The sequence below is a fragment of the Trichomonascus vanleenenianus genome, assembly GCF_965637985.1.
Source record: "Trichomonascus vanleenenianus strain CLIB 3782 genome assembly, contig: TRVA0_038S, whole genome shotgun sequence".
NCBI classification, from domain to species: Eukaryota; Fungi; Ascomycota; class Dipodascomycetes; order Dipodascales; family Trichomonascaceae; genus Blastobotrys; species Blastobotrys vanleenenianus.
In genome coordinates, this window is record NW_027481849.1 from 76091 (window position 1) to 90218 (window position 14128).

General features: G+C 49.8%; 6 protein-coding genes across 6 annotated transcripts; 3 read left to right on the forward strand and 3 right to left on the reverse strand.

Moving 5' to 3' along the window:
- Nucleotides 1-525: 525 nt before the first annotated feature.
- TRVA0_038S00804 (uncharacterized protein) lies at nucleotides 526-2076 on the forward strand (the record flags this gene model as incomplete). Its single annotated transcript, XM_076686474.1, has 1 exon — nucleotides 526-2076. The coding sequence occupies one exon, from the start codon at nucleotides 526-528 to the stop codon at nucleotides 2074-2076; it is 1551 nt and encodes a 516-aa protein (XP_076539303.1).
- Nucleotides 2077-3205: 1129 nt separating this feature from the next.
- TRVA0_038S00826 (uncharacterized protein) lies at nucleotides 3206-3679 on the forward strand (the record flags this gene model as incomplete). The annotated part of the gene is made up of 1 exon (XM_076686475.1): nucleotides 3206-3679. The coding sequence occupies one exon, from the start codon at nucleotides 3206-3208 to the stop codon at nucleotides 3677-3679; it is 474 nt and encodes a 157-aa protein (XP_076539304.1).
- Nucleotides 3680-4919: 1240 nt separating this feature from the next.
- Nucleotides 4920-6530, forward strand: HXT17 (hexose transporter Hxt17p; the record flags this gene model as incomplete). Its single annotated transcript, XM_076686476.1, has 1 exon — nucleotides 4920-6530. One exon carries the CDS (start codon nucleotides 4920-4922, stop codon nucleotides 6528-6530), a length of 1611 nt encoding a protein of 536 aa, XP_076539305.1.
- Nucleotides 6531-7472: 942 nt separating this feature from the next.
- On the reverse strand, nucleotides 7473-10076 carry ARG56 (bifunctional acetylglutamate kinase/N-acetyl-gamma-glutamyl-phosphate reductase; the record flags this gene model as incomplete). Its single annotated transcript, XM_076686477.1, has 1 exon — nucleotides 7473-10076. One exon carries the CDS (start codon nucleotides 10074-10076, stop codon nucleotides 7473-7475), a length of 2604 nt encoding a protein of 867 aa, XP_076539306.1.
- Nucleotides 10077-11423: 1347 nt separating this feature from the next.
- On the reverse strand, nucleotides 11424-11831 carry SWS2 (mitochondrial 37S ribosomal protein uS13m SWS2; the record flags this gene model as incomplete). Its single annotated transcript, XM_076686478.1, has 2 exons — nucleotides 11424-11735; nucleotides 11781-11831. 2 exons carry the CDS (start codon nucleotides 11829-11831, stop codon nucleotides 11424-11426), a joined length of 363 nt encoding a protein of 120 aa, XP_076539307.1.
- A 598-nt stretch (nucleotides 11832-12429) lies between these two features.
- On the reverse strand, nucleotides 12430-13847 carry FBP26 (fructose-2,6-bisphosphatase; the record flags this gene model as incomplete). Its single annotated transcript, XM_076686479.1, has 3 exons — nucleotides 12430-13699; nucleotides 13748-13776; nucleotides 13824-13847. The coding sequence occupies 3 exons, from the start codon at nucleotides 13845-13847 to the stop codon at nucleotides 12430-12432; spliced, it is 1323 nt and encodes a 440-aa protein (XP_076539308.1).
- Nucleotides 13848-14128: the final 281 nt, after the last annotated feature.

The window sequence follows — 14128 nt, forward strand, 5'->3', positions numbered from 1 at the left end:
CGACTTTGCTGAACGGCACCAAGTCCTCCGCAAAAGATTCAGAAATCGATTCAGGTACTTTCTACTTGATGAATTTTGTAGCTTTGGCATATAAGATATTCTAGCAAAGAAAATTCATCCCCCCTCACGAACACTACGAGGCTATCTACGTAGGACTGTAATGCCATCAAATCTGGTATAACAAGTTATCCAAGGCTCAATACTCTACCTCCACAACAGCTACAAGCCCTCCGCGAAGCGGAGCTACGGGGTCTGGGGCTGGCCCCAGGAAAGTTCACTTCGGCCGGTATACTCCAAAGGACGAAGGTGTGGTGATGTGTACCCAGGGGTTGGAGATGCTGAGGAATACACGTCTCGGGGGTAGAACATGGGCTGGGAAACGAGGGGTGACGACAGCAAAACGAAGTGGGAAAAGCTCAGCTGCACTGGCAACGACCACAGTTTTGAGCGGATTTATTAACCTTTTTTATTCGTTTCTTGTATATACTAGCGAGAGAGAGATCCTGTGGAAACGGAAAAGGATAGATGGAGCCGTCCGACGTGAATTATGAAGACCTCGCGGGAGGGGAGGACGTGAATCTGATGGAGTCGGTCCCAATGGCCGACCGTAAGGTGTATGAGGTGGGGTTCCTGGTGGCATTAAAAGAGTCGCCTTTGGTGAGGGCACCAGATGGGTTTGACGTCAACGCTGTGCCTATGCGACCCAAGGAGAGGGTCCATGCCAACAACCAGCACATGAATAGCGCTGGGCGCAGCCGCTTTACGAACTTCCAGACGGCCGCTATTGGGTCACTGGGATCGGGCGAGGCCCCCATGGTGGGCATGACTGGCAGTCCCGCTCGGAGACAGAAGTTTGGTAACAACGCCAGGACAGAGTGGAATCCTTCTGGGCGAATGGGGAGCGCGGGTAAGATAATGCCAGATCACAGGCGAAGGCAGCTGTCAGCGCGTGATGAAGACACGTTTGGCGAGAATGATCCGGAATGGCTCAATGCCGATGGTACGGGTGGGTCCAATTCATCTCTGCCCGAGCTAACGGGCCACTCTGTGCAGGAGTTTGAGGCGTGGAAGACACAGATGAAAATTGACGAGTACCGCAAGGCTGGGCTTCCCGTACCAGAAGAGCTGCAAAGCCAGTTTAACGATCTTCAGCAACAACCGCAGCAGCAGCAGCAACAGCAGCAGCAGCAGCAGCCCGGTCCTGCAAATCATGTTAACCACGGTCCAGGCAATATTGACAGCTTCTTTGGCATTTGGGAGTCTCCGAAGCCTCCTAGCTTTGACACGCCATTGTCGCAGTCTGCGCCCAAATCGTCCAAGTTCTCGCGATTCTTTAGCACAGAAAGCCCCAATTCGGGCCACGTAGAGCCAGTTCCACCGCACCAGAACCTACAACCGCCACCTCCACCACCACAAGGAGGTGAATCAGCAGATAAGGAGGGCTTCCAGCGAATCCTGAGTATGCTCGGAAGCTCTGAGGGCGTGTCTCAACCACTACCGGTTCATCAGCAGCAATATCACCACCAAGAACAACCGGGTAATTCGAACCAGCCGCATGAGCCGCACTATGTGCCAGAGAGCCAACCACCCCCGGTGGCCAATTCAAACGACTCATTTTTCATGAGCTTGCTTAACAAAGGCGAGTTGAGCCACAAGTCCTCGCCCGACAATACTGCCACTACTAATACTGCCACTACTAGTACTCCGGCGGCTGCCGTTGCTTCGCCCGTGCACGACCAGAGGCGAGTCACCTCTCCGCGAGACGAGTCTCGTCCGCCAATGCCTCCATTCCCCCCGCGAGGCATGATGCCGCCGCCACCGCCAGGAATGATGCCTCCTCCTGGCGTGATGCCACCGCTTCCCCCAGGCATGTTCCCTGAGGGGATGCCGCCTCCACCACCGGGAATGATGCCACCACCGGGCTTCCCGCCGTTCTTTAGCGGCCCACCTCCTCCGGGAATGATGCCTCCTCCGGGATTTGGCATTCCCATGCCCATGAGTCCAGATGGCATGCCGCCACGGCCGCCGCCAACCCACTCCTCCCCGGGAGATCAGTCAAAGAGCAACCGTCAATAACACGAAAGGATAGTCCATAATTAATGATTCACTCCTGTGCTCGTACAAATGCTTATACACGTCGTTACCAACGGGCTGTAGTAATGTAACCCACTGTCTGTAACAAATCTCTCGTACCGCCAATTAACTTGCTGTAACTAACTTTTGTTACACACAAATTCACAGTACCAAAATTTTGTACCACTGTCACTTCGTCGTCTGCTATGGGAACTCGAACACATTGGGGGAACCCCCCTGTGGCTCCGCTTCGCGGAGGTTACTACTAGATCTCCGCGAAGCGGAGCTACGGGGGTTTGGGGGCTGGCCCCCAAGTGGACCGAAAAAAGAGGTGCATTCGCAAAACAGTCCTCTAGGTATCTATAGTCATTTGCATTGGTTAAGCCTTTAATCTGTAATTGGTCTACTGTACTGGGAACTGTCACGTACTCTCGTTACACTGTCACCAAAATGTCTGTAACAAATCGTGACAGCAAGTTTGGGTGTCACACTATGACGAGTCAAGAAACCCGCTTCGTAAAAAACGATTATCAGTTGAACTCCTTTAAAGGAAATTATGTCATTATTTTTTGATATTAACCGGTACTTCCTAATGGAATAAGACTAGTACAGCGTCGTACCATGCCGATCCCTCAAAATGTGCAAGTAAGACCGCTCGCAACACTATGTACCACAGACTTTGCCTCCGCAAACTGCGAGATTTCGATATAATCTACAATAATCCACTATACTAAGCATTGATATCCACCGGGATATACTGCTTTCCAGAAAGAATCGTCATCTAATTGCGGAATAAACGTTCAAACTCGCTTCGCCGTTGCAACGGTGCACAGCCGTGTCCTCAGCCGCATTCGTATACGACCTCAATATGTACCGAGACATGCAACCTCGAGTAGCCACTACAGTACTACTACAGGTATCTATAGGTTTCAATAGGTCGACGATATGCCTTAAACTGGGGAGTCTGTGCACGTGCGGCATCGAAGATCCTTAATAGATGTACGTTTCAACGTGGCTGATGTACGAAAATTGCAGCCGCAAGTGTTCACCATACGGCGTCATTCTAATTATAGGATGTTCAATATATAAATACCATGTAACGCCAAAGATAAAAAATATCTATAGAGAAGTCATGAAGTGGGAAATACTAGCCACCATTTGCAGTGTTGCGATTGTGCAAGCTCACGTAGGATTCAAAGCCTCTGTGACAGACGAGAGATTTGAAGACTTGTGGCTCCGGATAGAGCCATACGGGTCGACTCAAGGGTTCGGTACTCTGGTCAAGTCAGCAGGCGACAGAACCAATTTTAAGGATCCAGCCGACGAGGTGGATAACCTTGTTTTAGACGGCAAGAAGGGCTTATGGGTCGCTAGTGTTGACTCGAACAACAACAACGAGCTAGTCTTCAACAAACAAGACTGGATAAGAGAAGGAGGGTTTTCTATCGGATCTGAGAGGCAGTTGCAGGTTGGTAAACAGTTCTTTTGGATCTTCTGTCATGATAAGGACGACAACAAGAACCATGTTTACTTTGAAGGCGAGATCGGCACAATAAAGAATATCCCTAATAACTGTGCTCGGGGGGTTTTAACTGGCCACTTTTGACCCTCTTCCATCTTTTCTATTAAAATTGCACAGATCTCATGACTTATGAATTCCGTTTACATATTTATTCTTTGGTTATTATTTATTATTTCTTGATTATTACATATATAGCTACAATCAATGCATTTCACTTGCTATCCAATTAACATGGATCATGAGGACATAATGATTACATAGTACAATAATTACAGCTAGCCAAGGAGCCTCTATTTGCTACACAATTTGCTGTATATGGCTCTCGATGTGGAGAAATGATACTGTAGCTTATCCTGTAGCAGAAACAGTGCGTTGTGCAAACGCATAATAAATGCATGTATCAAAGCGACTAAAATCAGCCGGAGATTAATCAAACTAGAATAAGTCGGGCAATCAATCCTCCACTATTCCACCAGGTAGTACGTAGGTAATGAAAGCATGCAATTTATTTAATTTAGACGATTACAGTATTTGAACGTGGTACCTTCTGACTATCTCCGCTTTGAGTCTCACCAAAAATGCCACAAGAGCTAGCATCATTGAAAGCACCACATGAGCCTCCATGTAATACTTCGATACCATAAAGTATAGATAGAGCCAGTTGACAACACATCCGTACCCTACTGGCCCTCCAGTGGGAACCATCACCCCTGCCGTCAGAGCCATTATGAATTCGGATAGCCCCGGATGCCTCCCAATTCCCTGCAAAGCCCACCTAGCAGCCAGTCCCATGCAGTCCATAGCCAATAATATATCGGTTTGTTTGTGTTTAACCTGAGGTCAATCGAGGTATGTGAAAGCCGCATGCGGCTTTCTTAGCACGGCTGCATAGGCCGGTATGCGTAATATCGCATAGGACGCGTAGTGTTGCAAAGCCCGCCGTTAATCCCGGGTTCGAGGCACGGCTCCACAACGCGGCTTATGAGTCTCACATCAATGTGTGGGGGAGAGATTTGCAACTGTAGCGGCTTTGGTATGCAAGACTCGCCTAAATTTGTCCAAAGAATCGACAGGGGCAGTCGAAGAATCGGGAAAGTAGCATCCCGGGATCAGAGTAGGCAACCGGAGTAGTTCCCCGAGGATGAAGCCTAAAATGGGCTCTCTCCACAAACTCAATGAACAATGGTCGATTGAGCCATTTCTACCGGAGACACGCAAGACTGTAGCAATCGAGCCGTGTACAGGAGCAGCTGCAGCATTCAGGCACCATATATAAAGCACGCGCATTGGTCTAATAGTTTACCCGTAGAATACATCAGTAAACATGGCAGACGAGGACAAGAAAGAAAACCAACATGTGGAGTACTCCGAAGATCAAGCAGTCGTAGAAGAGAAGGAAGCCTACGTGAGCCCCGAGGCTCGGGCCTTGGGCATGTCGCAGGAACTCTACGATGCAACCTATGGTATCAACCGTGAGAAAGTGTGGTCCAAAGGACACTTGAAGCTGTACTTTGTATGTTCAATGCTGTACCTGTACTCGTCCATGAGTGGGTATGATGGGTCTCTCATGTCGTCAATTAACGTCATGACTACCTTCCAGAAATATTATGGGCTCTCCAGTGCTGGAACGTCTACTGGTCTCATTTTTAGTATCACCTCTGTGGCATCCATGGCGGCAGCTGGCTTCATTTGGATTGCCGACGTCATTGGGCGGAAAAGGACGATTATTCTGGGTCTCATAGGCACTATTGTTGGCATCATCATGGTGTCTGTGTCGAGCACCGTCCCGCTACTCGTGGGTGGCCGATTCGTCCTGTTCTTCTTCTCGGCAATTGGCTACGTTTCCGTCCCGCTCTATTTGGTCGAGATCTCTCCTCCAAACCTGCGAGGTTCTTTGGCTGGGTTGTTCAACACTTTCTTCTACTGCGGATCCACTATCGCAACTCTAGCCACCTACGGCGCCAAGCTCCAGCACGGTGACGACTCAATTCTCACCTTCAAGATCCCTTTCTGGTGCCAAATGATCTGCCCGGGTCTCGTGCTGATTGGCGTCTTCTTCTGCCCAGAGTCGCCACGATGGCTCCTCTCCAAAGGACGGGTCGAGGAGGCTCGGGCAGTGCTGACCACCTACCATGCTTCAGGCATTGAGGGCCACCCAATTGTCGAAGCTCAAATTGCAGAGATGACCGCTGAAATCGAAGCTTCTCCACTCAAGACGATGTGGGACTACTTTAACATTTTCGATCTCTTCACGACCCGATCAAAGCGGTATAGAATGTTCCTCGCTTGCTCCTGGTCCTGGTTCGGCAACTTCACTGGGTCCCAGGTCGTCACGTACTACCTTCCAACCATGCTCAAAGACCTCGGAGTGACTTCCGAGAACACTCAGCTTCTCCTCAATGCTGTCTATGCTATTTCTGGCTGGGTTGCTGCTACCAGTGGAGCGCTGCTGCATGATGTTCTTGGCCGAAGAACAATGATGCTTATTTCCACTGGTGGTATTATCATCTGCTTCATCATTGTGTCAATTGGCCGCTCTGTGTATGACAAGGTCCATAACAATGCGTCTTCCATCGTGTCTATTACGTTTATTTACGTCTTTGGCTCAGTTTTTGCGTTCGCTTATACCTCGATGCAGCCAATCTATCCCGCAGAAGTACTTACCACCCACATGCGGGCTAAGGGAATGGCGTTCTACCAAATCATTTTCAACCTGAGTGGCTTTACTCTGGCCTTTTCCGGGTCAATTGCGATGCAGAACATGGGATACTGGTTTTATGTCTTTTTCGTGTTCTGGAACTCGTTTGTGTTTGTTATTATCTATTTCTTCTTCGTTGAAACTAAAGGCCGAACGTTGGAAGAGTTGGAAGAGGTTTTCCAATCTGAGAATCCTCGAAAGGCGTCGGCCATTGTCAAAATCGACTCTCCTGCGTGATCATGCATTTAGCTTTCTATAGTGGATTCAATAATTGTACCAAATGTACTGGTAGCTCGGTGTATTCGAGGGCCAGCCCTCGAGCTCCCGTAGTTGAGGGCTCTGCCCCCAAACCCCGTCAATTCAACAGATCTTCGTGCATACTGTTACTTTAATATCGGTACAATCTTTAAAAAAAAGCTTTAAAACCATATTACAATGTATGAAATACCAATCTCAAGAGTCTAAAGTGATATTCTGAAAGTGTCGGAAATGCTTTTTGCGGCGATATTGTCAAAGTCACGCACCATACCCATCACGACATTCATTTCACAAGGTTATCTCAGATCTCTCGCGAGTACAGTGTTATATGGGATATTTGGTAATAAGAAGTAACCGAGATTCTGATAAGATATAAAATAATTCAGCCAGTGGTAAAGATATATCAGTTTTTTATTTCTGAGATTGATTAAGTGGGATTAAATCTTACAGTATTATAGAAAATTTCACACCAAAATCGAAGGAGATTTTCTTTTTTGTTATCAAGCACTCAGGTATCCTCGGCTCTATAGAAATTGCCAGTTCAACTAATGGAAAAGATATAGTTACCTTACAGTAGAGAATGTGATAGAGAAAAGGCCGTGGTCAATTGAAGTAGCGGTGTATTTATGGGGGGACTGGTGCTGGGATTTGAGCTGAGACGGGAAATTTGTTACGCATTGTTACGGGAGTTTTGTAACAGACTAGGGGCTTGAAACAGCGTAACGAAAAGATTGTTACGTTGTGACAATCACAGCCAAGATACGGGGGTCTGGGGGCTGGCCCCCAGCTACGGGAGCTCGAGGGCTGGCCCTCGAATACACAATTGAGTCTACTGGATGGTTAGATCTCCGCGAAGCGGGCGGTTTGGGGGGCTGGTATAGTAAACAAGTATAATCTACATTTATATATACATCAAACTAGTTAACCCCGGATGACAGTGTCAATTGGAATGCCCTCGTACTCGTTGTAGCCCCGAGCCAGGTTGATGTTCTGGAGACACTGAGTAGCGGCACCCTTGAGAAGGTTGTCAATAGTAGCAACAACGACAACTCGATCCTGCTTCGAGCTGACGCCAAAACCACCAATAACAACGCCGTGCTTGCCGCTGATATCTCGCACCAGCGGAGCCTCACCGGTGACAGTGATAAGCTTCTCGCCCGCGTATCGGTCCTGGTACATGTTTCGGATGTCTCGCGAGGTCAGCTTCTCCTTGAGCGGAATGGAGATGGTATGGGAGATACCCTGGAACCACGACGCCACGTGTGGAGTGAAAGCGACTGGAGTGCCCAGCTGCGCGGAAACCTCTCGTTCGTGGATATGGTCGGTCAGGGAGTATGGGATGATATTGTCTCGCAGGTTGTTAACGTCGTTCTTCGGAGACGGCTTGGTGCCGGCACCCGAGTATCCAGAAACGCCAAAGATAGTTGGCTGGGTGCCTGGCTGGATGTACTTGACCAATGGAGAAATGGCCAACTGGGCGGCGGTGGCGTAGCAGCCTGGGTTAGAGATATTTCGCGCCTCAGCGAGCTTAGCTCGCTCAACGAGTTCCGGCAGACCATAAGTCCACGAAGAGTCGAACCGGTAGTCAGCCGAAAGGTCGATGATGACCGAGGAATCGGACCGGTTTCGCTCAATTACGTCTACGAATGGCTTGCACACGCCGTTTGGCAGGGCCATGACCCACACGTCTACTGCGCCGCTCTTCTCCAGCTGCTCAATGTCCTCGATCTGCAGGTTCTCGTAGGTGATCTGGGCCTTCGTGTACCCGCTAAGCTTCTTGCCTTCGAGCTCTCGCGACGAGACGTGGGCAAGCTCCAGGTATGGGTGGGTGTTGATCATCTCAATGAGCGCCTGGCCAGTGTAGCCTCGAGCGCCAATAAGGGCGACCCGCGACTTGTGGGTGTTAGTGCCCTTCTCTCGAGGCGGGTTCGGGTTAGTGTGGTAGAGCCGCTTGGACGAGTAGTGGCCCATGGCTCCGGTGACCGGTCGTCGCAGGGTGGAGAAAGACCGCACCTGCTGGTATGACCCGCTCTGTCGCGCCGCGACACGGACCTTTGGTGGTGGGAGGGCCGAGACCTTGGTGGTGAAGTCGGTAATGAGCTTGGAAATCTCCTTGGTGTCGTTTACGCCGTACCAGAACAGAATTCGGCCGTTCTTGACGAAGGAACCATCGGCCTTGGCGAAATGCCACGCCGCGTTCTCATCCTCCTCTCGAACAACCCACTGGAGCTTAGCATAGTCCTTGGTGATGGCCGACCACACGTTATCAGTCACGTTGTTGAGCCACCCGTTCTTGGTTCCGACAAACTTATCGAGCACTGGGATCTCGGAATCTTCCCTAACAATGGCCAGAACATCCAAAGGCTCATCGCCGTAGGCCCGGAACTTGGAACCCTCCAGCTGTCGCAGGTACGAGGCCACTGAAGTGTTCTGCTCCTGGATATCTACATCTCGCTCCAATGCTGCTCGGAGGCCCTCCTTGGACTCGAACTGGTCCAAGTTGTCCCGGGTAAGCAGCTTGTAGCCCCGTCGAATGAGGGTACCGGCACCAGAATCGGTGAACAGCTCCTTCTGGAGGTCGTTTACGGAGATGATGGTCACAGAAGAAGACCGTGGGAGGTAGGTAAGCAGGTCCTTAATCTCCTTGATCTTAAGCTTAGTACCGTACTTGACCCATGGCTGCTGCATCAGCGTATCGTACTCTTCGTCAAGGTTGATAACGGAGATTCGCTCGCCAGTCTCGCCATGCAGAAGACCGCCCTTTTCGTTGAGATAGGCGATCTTGAGTGGCTCAATGACTCGCGCAAGCTCACCAGCAGCCACATCGGCATTAACGTTGAGAATCTGTCCATCGGTAGTCTCCGCCAGCGAAGTGAGAATTGGCAGAGCTCCCGCCTGGATAGAGGCCTCAATTGGAGCCTTGTCTACGGATGTGATCTTCCCTACGAGATCATACTTCTCTCGGTCGAGATAGTCAGCGGTGAAGACACCACCGGTGATTGGCCGGGCTCGAACTCCGAGCTGTTCCAGCGCCTCTACGAGCTTGAGATTCTGCTCAAGGAAGCATCGTCGCACGACGCTCATGGTTCGGCTATCGGTGATACGGATACCGTCAATGTAGTCCGGAGTGACGCCTTCCCGCTCGAGAATGTCGTTAATCTGCGGGCCGGTTCCGTGGAGCACAACCGGGTAGAGACCAACATGGTAAAGGAACGCCAGCGCCGACGCGAGTTCGGAGAGCTGGTCGGTGATGACGGCTCCGCCGACCTTAATAACGGCGAACTGCTGGGAACTCACAGAGGTGAAGTACTTGAGATACTGTTCAACCTCTCGCTTGGAGCCAATATTGTCGAGCAGCTGGACGACGGTGGATCGGGTCGAGAGCGGCTGGGGAGCGCTGCTGTACGACGCGACGGCGGTCCTTCGGCCGGACGCTGCCAGGCGCGCAGACTGCTTAAGGGCGACGGAAACCGTGGCCATAGCGGCCCGGCTTCGCAAACTACACTTGCCAGCGACCCTGAGCATTTTTCGTTACTGGTCTGGAGTGGAATGGAAGAGAAGAGAGGAAAGAGTGTAGAAGCTGCGTCGAAAAAGACTCATTCGTCCTCCGGCCGACCTCGCTTACGAAAAATTCACTTAATTAACTTGACCACCACTAATAAACTGATACCATATATGAGTCAACGTATTTCAGTTCATTTTTCGTTATCGAAAATATGTTGTAACGATCATGACAGCCATATTTTTTGCACCATTTGGAGGCCATTAGTACTAGGAGCAGAGTGTATTCGAGGGCCAGCCCTCGAGCTCCCGTTGTTGGGGGCTCTGCCCCCAAACCCCCGTCGTACTGTATTCGTTAAGTAATTTCTTTCAAGTGTAATTGTATATTATATGATGGAACATATTATCGGTAGTAAATATAGACGGGAGTAGATATATGAATGCGGGTACTAGTATATATGAACTGGAGTACAGTCGATAGTACCGGCAGATATATACAGGGAAATGACCCGTATATAAGAGTAACAGTAGATAGTACCAGTAAAATGTGACCATGAGTACCAGTCGTAACTCATTACAGTAAAGGGTACTCCCGGTTGGCCAAGCTTGGAATTTTATCCTCAGCTGATATCTAAAGAATATTAGGGATTGCTCTACTGAATGTGAAATCAATAGTAATCTCCAGTATCTGTTAGGGCTCGTCCCCTGGGTCAGGTCAATGAACACACTATAATGCACCATAGATATACTATATAAATCTTTCACAGGGGGGGTCCGGGAGACTTGTTCCCTTGGGTCAGTACAATAATAGACTCTAGTAGCTGTGTTCCCTGGAGTGGTAACCGGACTGGATATCCTAGTAAGAGTGGTTCCCTGGGTAAGTACAATGAATTACCTTACGGTATTGCAATAGAGGTATCCTCTATTATATCCTTCTGGCTCACCTTAACCAACTGGATATACTAGTAGCAGAGTCAATGAACTACCGTAGCAGGTTTACCGACAAGAGCGAGATTATGTTCTAGATCAAGAAGGATCTTTGCAAATAGGCTGTCCAATTTTGAACAAACTGTATGGACTAGATATCCGAAACGAAGATTCCAAGGAGTCCTTAATATGCAACATCATCCTGACGAGGCTTATTGGTAATATCAAACAAGCTATCATGGTAACTTTTGAGATATTTCACCAGACCATGTCAGAAAGAACGTCTCACCATAAAAGCTACGCCAGATTTCATAAAACTACGCCAGATTTCGCATAACTACGTCAGATCCCAAGCTAAGTTATGGAGGTCGTTTCGCAGAAATACGCCAAAATAAGTTGTAAAGGTCGTTAATTGGGGAATATATACATGAAATAGGAATGCGTTTACAGCCGTCGCTCGAGTCGGTTGAGTCTCTTGGCAGTGACCGCATTGTTCTTGGTCTTCTGGCCACGAACGGGAAGTCCCTGGGCGTGTCGGCGACCCTGGTAGCTGCCAATCTTTCGTTTGAGTGCAATATCGGCCAGGATCTCGTTCTTCAGATCCTTCTCTATCGTATATTCTGACAGCTCTTTTGTTATGGCTAAAATTTTCTGCTCATTTAGCTGATGCACTCGCATTAGTGGATAGAAGCCCAGCTTGGCACAGATCTTATCGGCGTTTCGCTGGCCGAGGCCAAAGAACTTTGTCAACCCAATCTACGCCGTTAGTCATAATCCTTAAATAGAACCAGGGGAGCTTACTCTAATGAGGGTATTTCCCCGAAGGGACTTTCCCATAATATTCGCGACCATGATTTGTTAGTCCTCAGGTATCGAGTGGTGAAATTTCAAATTTTCGGAGCTTGGGACACCACCATGCAACCTACTTCGATCTCGCATATAAAAAGGCAGTATCTTCAATAAGCTAGATTTCGCCAATTTTTGTATATTATCACATTACAAACAGTAGGACTTACATTCACTAAATTTGGTTAGTTAGAATGTAATATAAGTCTACTATATTTGACTTTTCCATATATCATTAAAGTTCTATAAATTATAGACATGACTAAATCATCGAAGTTTAGGGTTGCGCGCCGGAGCAAGATTATTATACTGGTAGTACCAATCAAATGCTACATCATCAGAGGGGCGGGGGGTTTGGGGGGTTACACCCCCCAACTAACGGGGTCTGGGGCAGCGCCCCAGTGCGGTGGGGCTGTGGTTATGTGTTTGAATACAGTGATATATGGCGTCATGTTGAAAGGGACGGGTTCACGTGACCTCGCCGCACATCGCCGCACATCGCCGCACATCGCCGCACTACGTAACTACCTAAATACTAGTGCAAGTAATGGCAATGGACAAAAAAAACAAATAATGCATATACAAACATAGGATTTTCTCGTATTTACTGGGTGGTATCGACGGTGGTTGCGTCAAGGGTAGGGGTCCTGGCACCGAGGGTGGTCTGGCCCTTTTCACGGTAGGTGCTGACGGCTGGTATGTTTGCCGAGATGCGGGTTTCTATCGTCGAGTAGGCACGGGGCTCCAGTTTGATGAGAGTGTGCAGCGGCACCTCCATCCACGGCGAGCGATCCTGAGGCACGTTCATGAAGTACGCGTAGATGCAACGCAGCACCGCCTGGTGAGTGACAATCATGATATTGTCCTGGCGCTCGAGCTCCATGATAACGGGCTCAAGGCGTGCTACCACGTCGCGGTAGCTCTCACCACCCCTATACCGGTACTCGAACTTGTTATCGTCGCGAGCGCGGAAATCCTCCGGATACTGTTCTTCAACCTCTTTGTAGGTCAGTCCGTCGCAAACTCCAGCATCCAATTCATCCAAAGCCTTCCACTGCAGCTGCGGGTACTCTAAGAACCTCGCCGTCTGCTGGGTCCTTTTAAGGGTAGAAGTCCACACCGTAAGCGGCTGGCCTCCTGCCGCATCCAACACCAAATCCGGCAGCTTATGAGCGTACATATCGCCTCTTGGGGACAAATCCGAGTCCCCACCCAATTGTCCCGTCAGGTTGTATTGCGACTCGCCATGCCTCGAGAGCCAGATACACCGCCGTTTGATGTGCAAATTCATCAAATAGTAGACAATGCGCGACTGAATGTAGCATTGGATACGGTTGATGATGACCTGGGCGTTTACATTGATGATCTTGACGTAGGTCAGCCCCTCGTCTTCAATCGTCTCGTAAACCTCCTCATACTTGCGAATTCGCTCCTGGAAGTCGCGAACAGCCTCTTCTGGGTCCTGGCCAGCATAATCAGGCGATCCCGTCTTGACATCGATGATATTGTGCATAATAAGCTCTTCGTCGTCGCACCATGACTCAACGAACATGGGTTCGATCCCGTGCTCCAGCATCATCTTTCGAACCCAACTTCGACGCTCCTTTGTCGAGTTCGTAGCATCCAATACACCTACAACACCACCCTCCTCTTCAAACCACCGCATCATGTCCTTGACTGCCGCTAGGGCTGATTCGCGCCGCAGGCGCTCCCCTTCCTTATTGTGAATGTCGAAGAACTCGGCGCTCGGATGAGCCGCAACCTGGCGCCGGTACGACCCGACATTGAAGCATCGAGCCTTTATCGACAGCCACGACAGGTACCGCACGATCTTCTGCGCGATCAGCGACTTGCCCCGTGCCGGAAGTCCAACCCTACCAAGTTAGCCTTCTCTTTCAATCCCCGAAAGATGGTGAACCTACATGACCACGCATATCCGCGTGTTCTCCGCCTACCACTAATTAGTCTCTGCCACCGCAAGCTCCAATTCCTACTCACTTCCGAGATCGTATACCCGCCCATATTGTCCGGTTCGAAGGTTCTCCAGTGTCGCTGGCCCTTCCCCCACAGTGGGTTTTGTCCCGCTTCTTGTCTCTCTCGCGCGCGCACGAAAGATGAGCTGATCGACGCCCCCTTTCGGACCCGCTCCGGCTCCGACTCCACCCAGGGGTAACCTGTGATCTCTCCACCCTACCCCCTGTGACAACCAGTCTCAATTGGGGGGATTCGTCCCCCCAAACCCCCTTGGGGCTCCTCTGCGCGGAGAATTCTCCACAAAGTGGTGCCACAAGAGTTCGAGGGCT